Source organism: Coptis chinensis, chromosome 5 (assembly GCF_015680905.1).
Source record: "Coptis chinensis isolate HL-2020 chromosome 5, ASM1568090v1, whole genome shotgun sequence".
NCBI lineage: Eukaryota > Viridiplantae > Streptophyta > Magnoliopsida > Ranunculales > Ranunculaceae > Coptis > Coptis chinensis.
Window position 1 is genome coordinate 94726089 of NC_141460.1, and position 14430 is coordinate 94740518.

Genomic DNA, 14430 nt, shown 5'->3' on the forward strand with positions numbered 1-14430 from the left:
CCTTTTTTACCAATACCTTGGTCGTGTGTCTAGATACGCCTCTTGACAGTGCCACATAGAGTTGGTCATGACTGAATACATGATCAGGTAAGTAAACACCAACGTGAGGCAATGTTTGCCCTTGAGCTTTATGTATGGTCAAAGCGAAACCCAAACGAATTGGAAACTGCTTTCTTATCATATTGAATGGAAGCTTCAGATCCTCGCTATGCTTCAGGAGTATACGGTGCAAGAAAGTGGGTGCACCTTTAAAACCACCTGTAGCAATCTCTGCATGAATCAAGTTCGGTAGAAAAGAGCGGCATACTAACCTTGTTCCATTGCACAACCCATTTTTGGGATCAATGTTTATGAGAAGCATTATCGGTGATCCTATCTTCAAAGTCAATATGTGAGGAGGCAACCCACGTGGATTAATAGAGTTAAGCAACTCCGGTTGGTACAAATGGCGTTCATCATTCTCAACATGATCAAATGAGTAGTATGTGACTTCATATCCTTGAAAGTTTTGAATAATATGCTCGTTTATACAGTCAACAACATCATTGGTTGGAGTAATGAGAGCCTGTTGGACTACGTAATTTATATTGCCTGCATTTTCTTGTATGTCTGGGAACACACTGTCTATTTGCCGAGTCAAAGAGTGATCATCCACCCATGGTATGACCATGTCATCAGGTAGCTTTACCATATCACCATTGATACATGTCTCAGTGCCGTCTCCTATACGTAGTAAAAGATCGGAAAATGAAGGATCTTCCAATGCATGCATATTCACTCTGAGACCGATGACTTTTACATATATAGTTCCATAAATTTGATTTTGTTACGCATGCATCTATAGTTTGTGCTATTGTACCTTTATTTACAATAGGTAGCGTCTTGCGAAAGTCACCCATCACCAAAACTTTACCACCAAAAGGATTTTCAACATCCATGATATCTCTCAAGGTTCTGTCCAAAGCCTCAAATGCGTGACGATGGGTCATTGTAGCTTCATCCCAGATGATAATAGAGGATTCTTGCAGCAATTCAGTTAAGGGAGAATGCTTACTTATATTACATGTGGATGCTGATCGTAGATTTATAGGTATTTTAAACCTTGAGTGTGTTGTACGACCTCCTGGAAACATTGTGGCAGCAATACTAGAGCTGGATGTAGCAATTGCTATGCGACCCTCATTCCTCAAATAGGCTAAGATCGACCGGTATAGAAATGTTTTCCCAGTGCCTCCTGGTCCATCAATAAAATAAACAGAACTTTCGTTACATTCAACTGAGTGTATAATAGTGTCAAAAGCAATCCGTTGATCAGCATTCAAACTTTGAATATATGCCAAGTCTTCAGGTGGTATAGGTACTCGGCGCTCCTCCATATTTATGCTGAAGTCTGAAGAGCACCGAATGCATGTTTCTGATATGCACGACAAATCAAAATCTGAAATAGATTTGTTGTATTGGGACAACAATGAATTCAACTCTGTGAGCAAACGATTCGTCTTGTGAGTGGAGCAAGTTGTAGAAGAGAAATCATCTGCCATATAGTCGTGGAACTCATTCCATAAAGCACGAACACCCATTGGCTGGCAATGCATTAAAATAGTGACAAAGCATCGTCTGAGTGCTGAAGGCATATTAATAGTAGCTGCTTCTAACAACGGCTCCCTTATTGCATTATCACTTTCAAGTAAACCCAATCTCTCAGCAGCTTCTTTAAATGTTGAGCACTTGTAAGAGTTAACGATCTTTAAGTCATCGAAAGAGGTTGGGCCTCTAACATGGTCAAGAAGAATTTTAAGTAAAATCTTTCTCCTTCGGAAGGTGACACAGTGTGTAGCATGCCAATCACTTTGTTAACTCCTCATCTTTTCTCCCAGCATCTTTGCGAATTATTCCATGTATAGTGCTCAAGAAACTCACGATACAAATATTGTCTTGCATCGATGTCCAATGCATTTTTTCTAAAAAATTCAGTTAACATCATGCGTGAGGTCTTTTCATGTGACAGCAGTTCCCGTAGATCTCGACCCTCAGAGTAAAGGACTTGGTGCGTGTTTTCAAGATGAACTTGAAGGGCATAAACTGATGGATAAATTTTATTGAGTGGAAACTTGAATATCCTCCAAAGCGCTTCATGAGGTGTAATCCAGCGTGCATCTACAAATTTCTTTATCTCATATTGATCATTATGTGACGTGGAATTTACCTCCATAGATACCTGGTCGGAGCCTTTATACACATACTTGTACAGATACTTCACACACTTGATTGTTGAGCATATTTCTACATTGATGTGACAATCATATTTCCGCAGGAGCCAAGGATTATAAGGGATAACCCAACGATTGTCAACAGATAACCCCTTGGAGAGAGTTAGCACCCGACCATTACGTCTTCTTCTATATGTTGGGTAAGAGTCGTTTCCTTGAATAGTGACTTCAGCAAACTCTTTCGGATATTTTTTCTTGCAAAAACCATCTTTCATACAACCAGCATCTGATTTAAGGTAGCCACAGGGCCCATGAATCATATGTCGCTTGACTAAATCATATAAGACAGGCTCTGAATTTGGATATGAAATTTCTGCTCGAACAATATTGTCGTAGTCATCAGGAGTGCTGAATTTATCATCATTATCAAGGATTAAGAGTATGTGTGCATGTGGGAGACCCCCTTTTTTGGAACTTAATGACATGAACATGTGCTATTACTCTGCCCAAGATGTTTTTGGTGAAGAGATCATTTTTGAGCTCTTCAAATCTTGCATGAAATGCACGGACTACTACTTCTGGACGATCTTGTGGTGTCTGGCCTTCATATAAATTCTCTTTGATTTCATCCCAGTTGGGGTTGCAAGTCATTGTAATAAAGAGATCAGGCTTTCCAAATTTTTGAACCAAGGCCATTGCATCATAGTACCTTTGGTGCATATCGCGAGGACTTCCTATATAACTTGATGGCAATATTATTCTACGACCAACATTGTCTAAAAGAATCCAGAAAGATAAATTATAGATAAAAAAAAAAAGTATAAATAATAAAAAATAAATAAATTATAACAATCGCGTTTGTTGCAAACCTGTACGTATCAGTGACCCCAGCGGCAAGAGAATCATGCAAACCTTGGTATAGTTCAGCCATAATCTTATCTTGGTTGTTGGGTATAAAACGAAGTTGTTGAGTTGCTATCTTAACATAATTGTCAACCGCGTACTGCTGCAAAAGTCTACCGCCACGGAGTAACAACGATAGATGGTTTTCTCGAATCTAGACATGTCAAACATGAACTTCATTTATGTAAGCATTATGTATAACTTAAACCCAATTATATAAGAATTAATCACAATTATTAATAATATATATAAGATGAAAATTGACATGTACCTGTAGCATGTAAGAATAAAAAGCTCGACAACTGATTCTACGTGAATTATCAAAAAATATTTGCAAATCCCAGCCAAAGTTACCATATGGATGCAATAAAGGATATTGTAATGGGTCATAATAACCCACAGTGTCTGGGATGTTGAATATATCACCAGATCTTGCTTCAACAATAATGTCTCTTTCATTCATGTCAGTTGGCTCTTCACCCCCGATTAAGATAGCTGCAACCTCCGAAGATTCTGGTAGTGAATATTGATGGCGATTAGGTGGCTGCTCTTTGATGTGTAGACGAATATTGTTAAGAATGTCATGATGAGAGATCTCACATAGAAAATATGCACGAATCTGTTGTTTGAGTCTAACACCTTTTTCAGGATAGCCAAAACCCGTCTATCAAGAATTTTTCTCTCAGTTAGACGGTACTCCAATTCATGGTCAGTGTCATAAATATACATTTGCAAATAACGCGGCCGGTCACCAGGTCGTGGTAGGAGACCACCAATTCGATGATATATGGCACCCCTGGCACGATGTGTGTACACACCATTTCTACCATTTGCCAAATCATCATCAATATGAACTGCCATGGAAGTAAAAGAGAACACATGGTTATATGAACGAATATTCTCTCGAAAATGAATACCATCAGCTGATTGTGATGTGTATAGATATGCTAATTTGGATGGAGGTGCTAGCAAAGGAAGCCTGACTTTCCCGTTAAGACAACAGAGACTACTTGTCTCAGAAGGAAATAATTTCGCTCCACAGTGATGACATGTTTTAAAACTTCGGAGTCGGAACGGTTCAATATAAGGGCTATCTTCAAAGCCTCGTGCACTATTGTGGTATGAACACAATGATGTCCTTCTTGATCTAATACCATCGGATGAAAATCTATTATTCTCTAGTGTAGCTGCCAGATATTTTACAAAAGATCAGATAAATTTAAGTAAGAAGTTAGTATATTGATTAGAAAAAATTCCAAAAGAGGTGAACCTGTGTTTGTAGCTATCTCTGTAGAATGAATTTCATCCATAAATGCATGCCGGGAACGAAGCAGGTCATTCTTAATATAAACATCATTTAAGTCAATATTTGGATTTCCTACATTGTCACCAGCTGCTTTCAAAAAAACAAAAAAGTTAGTTAGTAATAATATCAACAATGAATTGATAACAATAATAACCTAATAATAACAAATATAACAAACAAATTAATAAAGAAATAAACTGAAGTATAATCATAAAACTTTACATACCAATATTAACTCGAAATGTGTGACCATCAACTTCAAGTGTGACTGGCAAGTAATTACCAGTGAATCTACTAAACTCTTACTCAATATGTTGCTTCAGTAGAGAGAGCAAATGGTTTACATTTACGTCATACTCAACAATAGTGACACCTGAAGTAAAACAATAACACGTGCATAAATAATGAAAATTAACAATATAGAATTAAATATACTAAAGTTTAAATAGATATACAGTAGAACCCAAGTAATTAATTACCTGAATGTTGTGAACTTTGAGCGTCAACTTGGGTAGATTCTTCTTGGGACCGTACTTGGCTCTGGTCTACAATATTAAATAAATATAGCAAAGTCTAAATAAATAAGCATACATTAATCAAAATAACATAAAACAAGCAATTAATTACCTGAATGCTGTGAAATCTGATTGATGCCTTGAACGTATTCTCCTTGGGAATGTAGTTGGCTTGGTCCTTTGACGTTGGTAGGGCCTTCTTGTGGTCTATTATGGTCTAGTTTAACTCGTTCACCAGTTAAAGCATTCTTTCGACGTCTATAGTACTCACGTCTCCGTTCCCGATTAATAGATTGTTGTTCAGCAGTCATTCGACGCCTTCTCTCTCGCTGACGCAAACGTTCGCGTTCCCTATGTGCGTAAAGTTGTTCTTCACTCATATTTTGGCGTCTATCATGATCGAGTTGAACTTGGCCACCAGTTAAACCATTCTTTCGACGTCTATAGTATTCACGGTTCCGTTCCCGTTCAATAGATCGTTGTCCCGCAGTCATTTGTTGTCTTCTATCTCAACGACGCAGACGTTCGCGTTCCTTATGAGCAGAAAGTTGTTCCTCAGTCATGTTCTGGCGTCGATTTCTTTGTCTCAGTCGTTGCCGCTCTAGACGATCATGAATTCCGTTAAGTACCAATGAGTTTTCTTGGGCCGAGTTCTCCATCTGTAGTGCAACTGAGAATAAATGGTGGCGAGAAGAACATGCACAACCTAATCACTAAATATATAGTCAAAAAAAAAAAAAAAAAAAAGTAATTACAAACACAACAGAATATAAACAATTATCAAAATGAGCACCTTATTAGTGAAAAATAAAATAAAATCCAACATAATTTCTTAAAGGGATATTAATTTCAATAATCATAGAGTTTATTGGCCCACTTAGATTAGAAGTCTGCATTTATCTCTTGATAATATAATTAGACTAAAGCGATATTAATGTTTGGAAGATTCATTGAAAGGTGTAGAGAGTAAAAAGAGTTTGCAAATTTGAAGTAGCAAATTGAACTGGTCTACACAGAGATAATTAGACCCATCAGAGTATGTGTTTGCCAAGTGCAATCATATGTATTATCTGATCAGGATTGATGACCAGGACCATCAGTTTGAAATGTCGAATACCACTAAATTGAAAAATAAAACGGCCTCCCTTAATTAAGAAATAGGAGTAATTATAGGCACTACATCTCTAATCAAGGAACCTGATGTTTTTGCTGATTCATTCATAGTGCTGGATACCATCTTGTTTTTTCAAGCACTTCCACCACAATTATTATTATTCTATAAAGGCACTTGTGGTTTCACATGTATACAGTAGAAGAGAAATCGGTGCATAAGAGCAATTCATTTTGGTCAATCCTAGTGGTCACCAAGATAGATAAACAAATATGTCTTCACATACTATATTTGGCATTGTCGTTGTGTTCACATATGCATTTGTGTTTTCTTAGTACTTAAAATACTGGTCACCAAGATAGATAAACAAATTAAATATGTCTTCACATACTATATTTGGCATTGTCGTTGTGTTCACATATGCATTTGTGTTTTCTTAGTACTTAAAGTAACTGAAGTATTTCATGTTGAAGCTGGTAGTGTTCCTATTAGATGTTTGCCTGCAGTAAGTGTTTTCTAAATAAACCCCATGAAAACATCAAAACTCAAAACCCCAATCTAAATAAACCAAAAAATTGAATCTTCGAAAACTCAAAACCCCATTCCAAACAACAATATTTACTTCAAGAGCAAGCTTGAATCTTCGAAATTTCCTTAACTGATAGGTAGGTTTTTGAATGAAGTTAGGTTAAAGCATTAAATGGGGAGAAAGGGTGGGCGACCTCGAAGCTTGAGAAGAGAGTGAAATGGGGAGACTGAGAGAGAGAGGGCCAATAGAGAGAGGAAAAATCGCGAAATGAGAAGAAGTTTTGTTAAACGGACTAAATTTACGATTTTGAAACGTGACACCAAATCAATATTCCTCAACCCCCACATTTTTCTAATATAGTAAGACGTGAGATGGACATGTATACTGTATAGGGAAAATAGACAAAGAACACTCCTGGTCAAATCATTTGTAACTAATTTCTCCTAATCCCACGCTTTATTATGTGTATTATTGTTGTCCTTTTCATCTTTTACCTCTTCCTTCTTCTCGCTCTCTTGTCTCTAAGCACCTTCATGCAAGGTATCCCTCTCGTCGTCACAGTGGCGACGAGTCTGGGTTTCCCAACCGTCGAAAAACCATGACCACTGCTACAATGTCCTTGTCCGTCCCCCCGCAGCCTAAAGCTCCTTTCCAACTTCTTGAGGTTAATATCATCTCAGCTCAAGATTTAGCTTTGGTTTCACGTAAAATGCGTACGTACGCTGTTGCATGGGTTAATGCTGAGCGTAAATTATCAACTCGGATTGATAATCAAAATAAAAATAATCCATCTTGGAACGATAAGTTTGTTTTTCGTGTAAACGAGTCATTCTTACGTTCTGATACTTCAGCTGTTATGATTGAAATCTATGCTGTCAAATGGTTTAGAGATGTTCGTGTTGGTAGTGTTCGACTTCTTGTTGGTAATCTCCTCCCTCAGTCAACCTGGACTCAGCCACAAAATTCAGGTACATTTCTGCTACCTGAATGCACATTTGTGCTGTCCGTTAACCTCAAACGTGCAATCTAAATTAAATTATTCTCCACCCTTGGTTGCATGTCAACCAATGACTTTGTCAATGCATTTCTTACTTTTTGATTATTATTAATTAATTGCTGTGACCACCCTTTGTCGAAATCGTTCAATGATCTTTATGACTATGTTCAGGTATGCGATTCGTGGCATTACAAGTTCGTCGTCCATCAGGTCGACCACAAGGAATACTCAACATTGGTATGGCACTTTTAGATGGATCCATGAGAAGTATGCCATTATACACCCAATTAAGCGCCTCAGCCGTTGGATTTCGAGATTTGATGGGTGATGAGTTACACACTCCAAATCACCATCCTAATTTCCACAACAAACAAGCACGTCTTTTACGTCGTAGCAGAAGTGAACGTCATTCGAATGCTACTGATCCAGACTATCCACGAAAATCAGGATTATCATTTCCTAGTTCGGAATTTGGTGAGCCACCATTGATCACAATAACAACTGGGTCAATGTGGTCCGAGTCAGATGTTGGTCCAGCCCCATCAACAATAGCAGCAGGAACAACGGCTCATGACTTATTTTCGTTACCCGAGACAGGTGGGGACGTAATAGACGAGTGGGACCCAGAGAAAAAACACAAGGCTGAGGATTTAAAATCAAAACTAGAAAGGTGGAAAACTGAGCTACCGCCTGTATATGATCGTGGACACCACCATCTTGGGTCCTTCAAATCTAAATCTACTGCTGGACATAGAAGGAGACATACTGATAATGCAGGATTGTTATCGTGCTTCGGTGATGTTTATGGATTTGAATGCGCCATTTCTTGTGGTGTTAAACCAAAAAAGAGGAAAGATGGCATGAGTGATAGTGATGACAGTATGACACAGTCAATTCTATGATTGTAATAATATGTACCTGCATTATGCGCACAATAGTCTGTACCGCTTTTTTGAAGTCGGTGACAGACGCAGGATTTGGTTGTACTTGTACAGAGAGAGTCGAGGTGGGGAATTCATAGCGTTCCCTTTTCTCTCTATTGAGCATTTTGCTCTTGGGGGATTCCGTGAACATTGTATTTTTTTTTTCCTTTTTTGTGGCATTGTAATATTATTTTGTTTTCTCGTTCACAGACTACACATACAAAACTCAATTTTTTGTTTTTATACTTATTTGCTTACAATTTAGTTCTTTAATATATTTTTTTCTAGGTATCAAAGTTCTCAATTTAAGTTGATTCACTACTACAGAATAACACTTATACCACTGTTTTTAAGTGTGGTATAAATATATTTACCACTGTTATACAACCGTGACAATAGGTGGTGTGGTATATAATAATAGCAAAACTGTGGTATATATATTTAACGGATACCACGGTTTTTCAAATAACCGTGGTTTGTATGCCCATTATATACCACGGTTGTCAACAGAACCGTGACATATAAGCTATTGAAAACCGTGGTTTATATTAGTGTATGTATTATAACACCGTGGTATATAGTTATACTAAATACTACGGTTTATGCTAAACCGTGGTATATATATATATATATATATATATATATTTTTTTTTTTAATAAATAATACTAATAACAAATCAAAAACGAACGCATAATAACAAAATTTACACCGCCTACATACAACATTTCTATCTTCCCAACAAATTCCAAAATATACAATAAACTATCAAACATTAAAAAAAAAGATAATAATAAAAAACTTCCATTAATTTTTTTCCATCTTCCCAACAAATTCCAAAATGTACAATAAACTATCAAACATAAATTAAAAAGGTAAGACTCATAAATTAAACCTGGAGGGGTCTCGAACATAGCTAAAACTCATCCTCATTCGCTTAAATTTGAAACACCCCATTTTCTGGATGAACTGAATAATATCAAGCCGAACACCGTCAAGTTCATCTTGCGTGTATGTCTCCTTCAGTTCTAAATTTGTTATCTGGATGAGTCAAAGCACAACATGTAGAGTTACTATATAAGAATAAGGCAAAGTCGTTGCATTGAGCCAAATAAAGTGTTTGTCAAAACTTTCGAATACCTTATTTTCAAATGATGAGGTTGAACAAGCTTTATACTATTTCCCTCATAAACTTCATTGTATAATACCCACACTCTGTGCCACACCTGGTTGATATGGGCCCTAACATATAGACTCACAACATATGTAAACATATACTTTTCAAAGAAAAAGACAATAATGTGTAGGATTTGTTTACCTTGATCTTGTCCCACTTCAGCGGAACTCGTTTCCCATCAACCCTTTGCAATGTGAGGACCGCACTTCACAAAGATAAATGCAAAACATTTAATTCACAATCGCTAGTGGGAAGTCTAATTGGAGACGTTTTTAGTACTTCATTTTATTCAATCCTTTATGTACTTTCACTATGGTAGTACCTCAAAATGTTAAGATATGTCAAAAAATATAGCTATGCTCACCTCCTAAAATATATTGCTATATCTGAGCTTGGTTCACCATGCATCGAATCCAACCAAATGAAAGACATACATTGATAGATCAATGACAATTAAAACCCAATGGCGCTATGAAAGAAAAGGGGAAAAAAAATGGAAAACAATCAATTACAATTGATAGTTTTATCAATTTAAAAACAATACAACGTGATAGGATCATTTATGTCCTTACCCCGGATTGTAAGGAATGAGAACAATTTTCTTTCCACTTGCATTCCGCAATGTTTCTACAATGATTTCAGTTTTAGCAGTTCCATCTGCTCTTGTAAAAGATAAAGGATTAACAAATCCAACGATGTCACGGCAGCAGCTCACAAATTCACTGTAAAGGATTCTAAAAGGAAAAAATCACTGTCATAAATAAATTTAAATAACTAATATTTGATTAAAATCACCAATAATAAAACCTTCAAGATATGCTTACCTCATGTATGCAATTAAACAAACAGCTTCTAAGCTATCCATATTACACACATCCAACAAATCACATTTCTCGATAACAAATTTTTCTGTATCTTCTCCAAACAACTCTTTTCCAACTGGAAAAAATACCACACCATGGGTTTCGGGAAGCATGATATTGAGCAGTCCCTTGAAAGAATCAATTGGACCTTGATGACGACTAGCACTACTTTTACTTGTCTCTTCCTAAATTATTGAAAATTCAAACCAACCAGGCATTAAAATCATAGCGAATCGGAAATTAAAAAAAATTGCATATAAAAGGCTCTTTTACCTCAATGTCGATCCTTAAAAGAACAAAGGTCTTTTGGCCATGGAACTTGTGTGCCAACTGCATCTTCCACATGCAACTTCGTAATTCACTTGTATAGGAAGATAGTAGCGACCAAACATCCTTAGAAACAAGTGACTTAACCGCCACACTAAAATTCCCGGATCCCAAAAAGATGACCGTGAACTTTATCGTTTGGTCCACACTCCTCGTAGACCAATCCTTTAGCAACAATATTTGTTCTAGAATTCACAGCTAAACTACACTCTTGCTCCTGTAACCGGCCAAGCAAATCATATTGGAACCAAAGCAAATTATTTCTATATTGCAAAAAGTTAATTAAAATTTACCTTCCCTAGACCAGATTTGGGACCCAAAGAAGGTGATTGACCTGTTCCTTTCTTATTTACTCTCTTTACATGATCAGATTTCAGCTTTGATGATGGTTGTGTTGTTTTGGCCTTGCCTTTGGACTACATGTAAAAAAAAAAATTATTATGCATGGAAAAATGAATAATTGCATATAAAAGGCTCTCTTAATTTACCTCAATGTCGTCCTTAAGCAGAACAAAGTCTTTTGGCCACGGAACTTGTGTGCCAACTGCATCTTCCACATACATGATCTCATCATTCACTTGTATAGGAAGATGGTAACGACCAGCATCCTTATAAACAAGTGACTTAACCGCCACACGAAAATTCCCAGATCCCAAAAGATGACCGTGAATTTTATCGTTTGGTCCACACTCCTCATAGACCAATCCTTTAGCAACAATATTTGTTCTAGAATTCACAGCTAAACTACACTCTTGCTCCTGTAACCAGCCAAGCAAATCATATTGGAACCAAAGCAAATTATTTCTATATTGCAAAAAGTTAATTAAAATTTACCTTCCCTAAACCAGATTTGGGACCCAAAGAAGGTGATTGACCTGTTCCTTTCTTATCTACTCTCTTTACATGACTAGGTTTCAACTTTGATGACGGTTGGGTTGTTTTGGCCTTGTCTTTGGACTACATGTCAAAAAAAACAAATTATTACGCATGGAACAAAAAAGAAAGTTGTGGATCATGATAAACAAAAATACTTACTTGCTGAAATTTTCTCACTACTTTATGCCCTTGATGTTCAGTAGAAGAGCGTACCATATGATCTCTACTGACACTAGTAACGCTGTTTGAAGAGATCTTTTCGGAGCCTCCATTCTCCAACCTTTGGACTCTTTCTAACACCATCCTTAATTCTTTTTGAAGTCCTGAGTTCTGGTTTTGTTCGAACAAATTTTGGGTCTGTAATTCTTGTATTCTTTCTTGGTCCTCTTGAATTGTTGACTCAAGGTTAGCGATGTGTTTCCGTGAGCCACGTTTCATGAGGCTGAAGTACGTGGTGGGTATAACCCCCTTCCCTACAGATCTCACACGACCAGAATGTTCGGGTGTGCATAATGCTAAAGTTAAGGCGTCTTTGCTTCCTTGAGTAGATACCTTCCCTCGCAACTTGCTTTTCAGCACATCCTTAATATATATTTTTTCAAATAAAAAGGAATTGGAATATATTAGAACATAAGCATTGATAAGGACCATAAAAGTATTGACAAAAAGTTGATCTTCACGATTTTTTTCATCTACTTCTTTAGCAAAAGATCGTCTTTGTATGTTCCTTTTTTCGTTTAGTGCGATCTTTTCCATATTATAGTCCTATCGGATGGATCAAAAGCTGGTCCCAACTCTTTTTTCTATGGTTAAACAATAATCATGCAAACAACTTAGTCGTAACATATTTGCATGGTGTATGCGATTAATGCAATGGAATCTAGACAAATGTTAACAATGCGATACTAAATTTTTCACCAAGATTAGCCAAACTCATCTTTCCGTCACGGTGGTTATATTTTTTTGCTGCGCCCTTTATAGCCGAGATTTTTAAAATCACGTATTTTTCTATTTAATTAATTATTTATTTATTTATTTTCAAAATTAAATTGATTTGGACTTGGGATACGTGGGCTGGTTTTGGGCCGAAGTCGGTGTTAGGCTTGGGTTTGGACCCAAGTATATAAACACTTTTTCTAGAAAATAGGGTTAAGAGAATAATAAAATAATGAAAATGGAAGTGAGAGATGAAAATTTGGATTCTTTGGGCCAATTTAATCGGGCTAGGAGGATTCGTCGAGTGTTGTTCATCAATGTGAGTAGCTATTTTGCTATTTCACGAACTTATGGTTTTTCGCGGTATTTGATTCATTTTCATTTTCATTTTCCGTTGTATTGGACTTCGTGCTATTCTGTCTTATTAAACTTTATTGAAATTTGATTTGAATTTAACTGTCCAAACTGTGTTAAATTGGGAAAACTGTCGAAGCTTCCTGAGCTTCAATGGCGTCGCATGTGCTATTTTTCTATTGAACTCGTGGTGGGGTATAGTGTTGGGTTTTGTTGGGGATGAAAACCCAACTGTTTAGGAGTGGTGGTCGATCTTTGCCAAAGCTTGGTGGGAGGTGTTAATGGCGGTGGAGACGAACCCGGTGGTTGGGCTGTTTTTGGTTTGATTGGTTGTGGTGTTTTGTGGTGATGTGGTGATGATGTGTTTTGGTTGGATTAAGGTGTGTGAGGCGGTTGAGTGGGAACGTAGGAAGCCATTAATGGCGGATAAAACAAATCTTGTAGATCTGGTTTTGAAAATAGGCTATCGATTTAGGGAATGGTGTTTTGGTTTTGTTAATGTTAGTGGGTTTTCATTTAGTGTAAAACCCCTGGTCAAAAGGGTGGTCGATTAGTGCTTTGTGGTGGCGGATTTTGGTGGTGGTGGAGGAGAGAATGGGTGAGGAAGAAGCTAATGTTGATGATCGATTTTGGGCCTTGGGCGAAATGTTTTAATTTTTGTTTGGGCTGGGTCGGTTCGGTTTGGGGCGGTCTAATTTCATAAGTGGTTGGGCGAAATGTTTAGGTGGCTTGGCGAAATTTCGATGGAGGAACTCGAAATTTCAGTTTTAATTTTGTGGGCGAAATCTAATTTAAGTGATTGGGCCATTTCTATTTGTTTTGTAATTTGTGGACCGGTTCGAGTTAAATTGATGGGCCGAACCATTTGTGTGTTGGACCAGTTTGATTAGTTTTCTTTGGGCCCGATCACTTAACTATTTTGGGCCAGTTTCTAACCTTTGCTTGGGGCCAGTCCATAGGACTTAAAATAGATCTATATGGGTCTTCCAATGTTTAGACTTACGGGTTCAAAGGTTTGGGCTAGACCAGTTGGGCCCGAACCATGACCTTAGTCATGAGGTCATGAGCCATGCACTTTTGCCTTTAGCCATGAACCATGGCTATGACCCTGGACCTGTCGAACACGGAAACGACGGTTGGACTTTGACAATGACAGTTTGACTTCGACCATGACGTGTTGATTTTGACGTTGACCATGATGTGTTGACTTTGACCATGATGGGTTGACTTTGATTTTGACCATGATGTGTTGACTTTGACCATGATGGGTTGACTTTGATTTTGACCATGATGGGTTGACTTTGATTTTGACCATGATGGGTTGACTTTGACCGTTGACATTGGACTTTGACTTTGACCATGATGGGTTGACTTTGGCTTTGACCATGATGTGTTGACTTTGACC

General features: G+C 37.3%; 3 protein-coding genes across 3 annotated transcripts; 1 reads left to right on the forward strand and 2 right to left on the reverse strand.

Moving 5' to 3' along the window:
- Positions 1-248: 248 nt before the first annotated feature.
- Positions 249-3974, reverse strand: LOC147500357 (uncharacterized). Its single transcript, XM_086563634.1, has 7 exons — positions 3753-3974; positions 3385-3657; positions 3080-3267; positions 2219-2618; positions 860-1727; positions 312-723; positions 249-258 (listed from the first exon to the last, which is right to left on the reverse strand). Exons 1-7 carry the CDS (start codon positions 3972-3974, stop codon positions 249-251), a joined length of 2373 nt encoding a protein of 790 aa, XP_086419760.1.
- A 3111-nt stretch (positions 3975-7085) lies between these two features.
- On the forward strand, positions 7086-8701 carry LOC147500358 (uncharacterized). Its single transcript, XM_086559320.1, has 2 exons — positions 7086-7542; positions 7743-8701. The coding sequence occupies exons 1-2, from the start codon at positions 7173-7175 to the stop codon at positions 8471-8473; spliced, it is 1101 nt and encodes a 366-aa protein (XP_086415446.1). The 5' UTR covers positions 7086-7172; the 3' UTR covers positions 8474-8701.
- Positions 8702-10953: 2252 nt separating this feature from the next.
- LOC147500359 (uncharacterized) lies at positions 10954-12491 on the reverse strand. Its single transcript, XM_086563635.1, has 5 exons — positions 11895-12491; positions 11694-11816; positions 11348-11617; positions 11153-11275; positions 10954-11076 (listed from the first exon to the last, which is right to left on the reverse strand). Exons 1-5 carry the CDS (start codon positions 12489-12491, stop codon positions 10954-10956), a joined length of 1236 nt encoding a protein of 411 aa, XP_086419761.1.
- Between the last annotated feature and the right edge of the window lie 1939 nt (positions 12492-14430).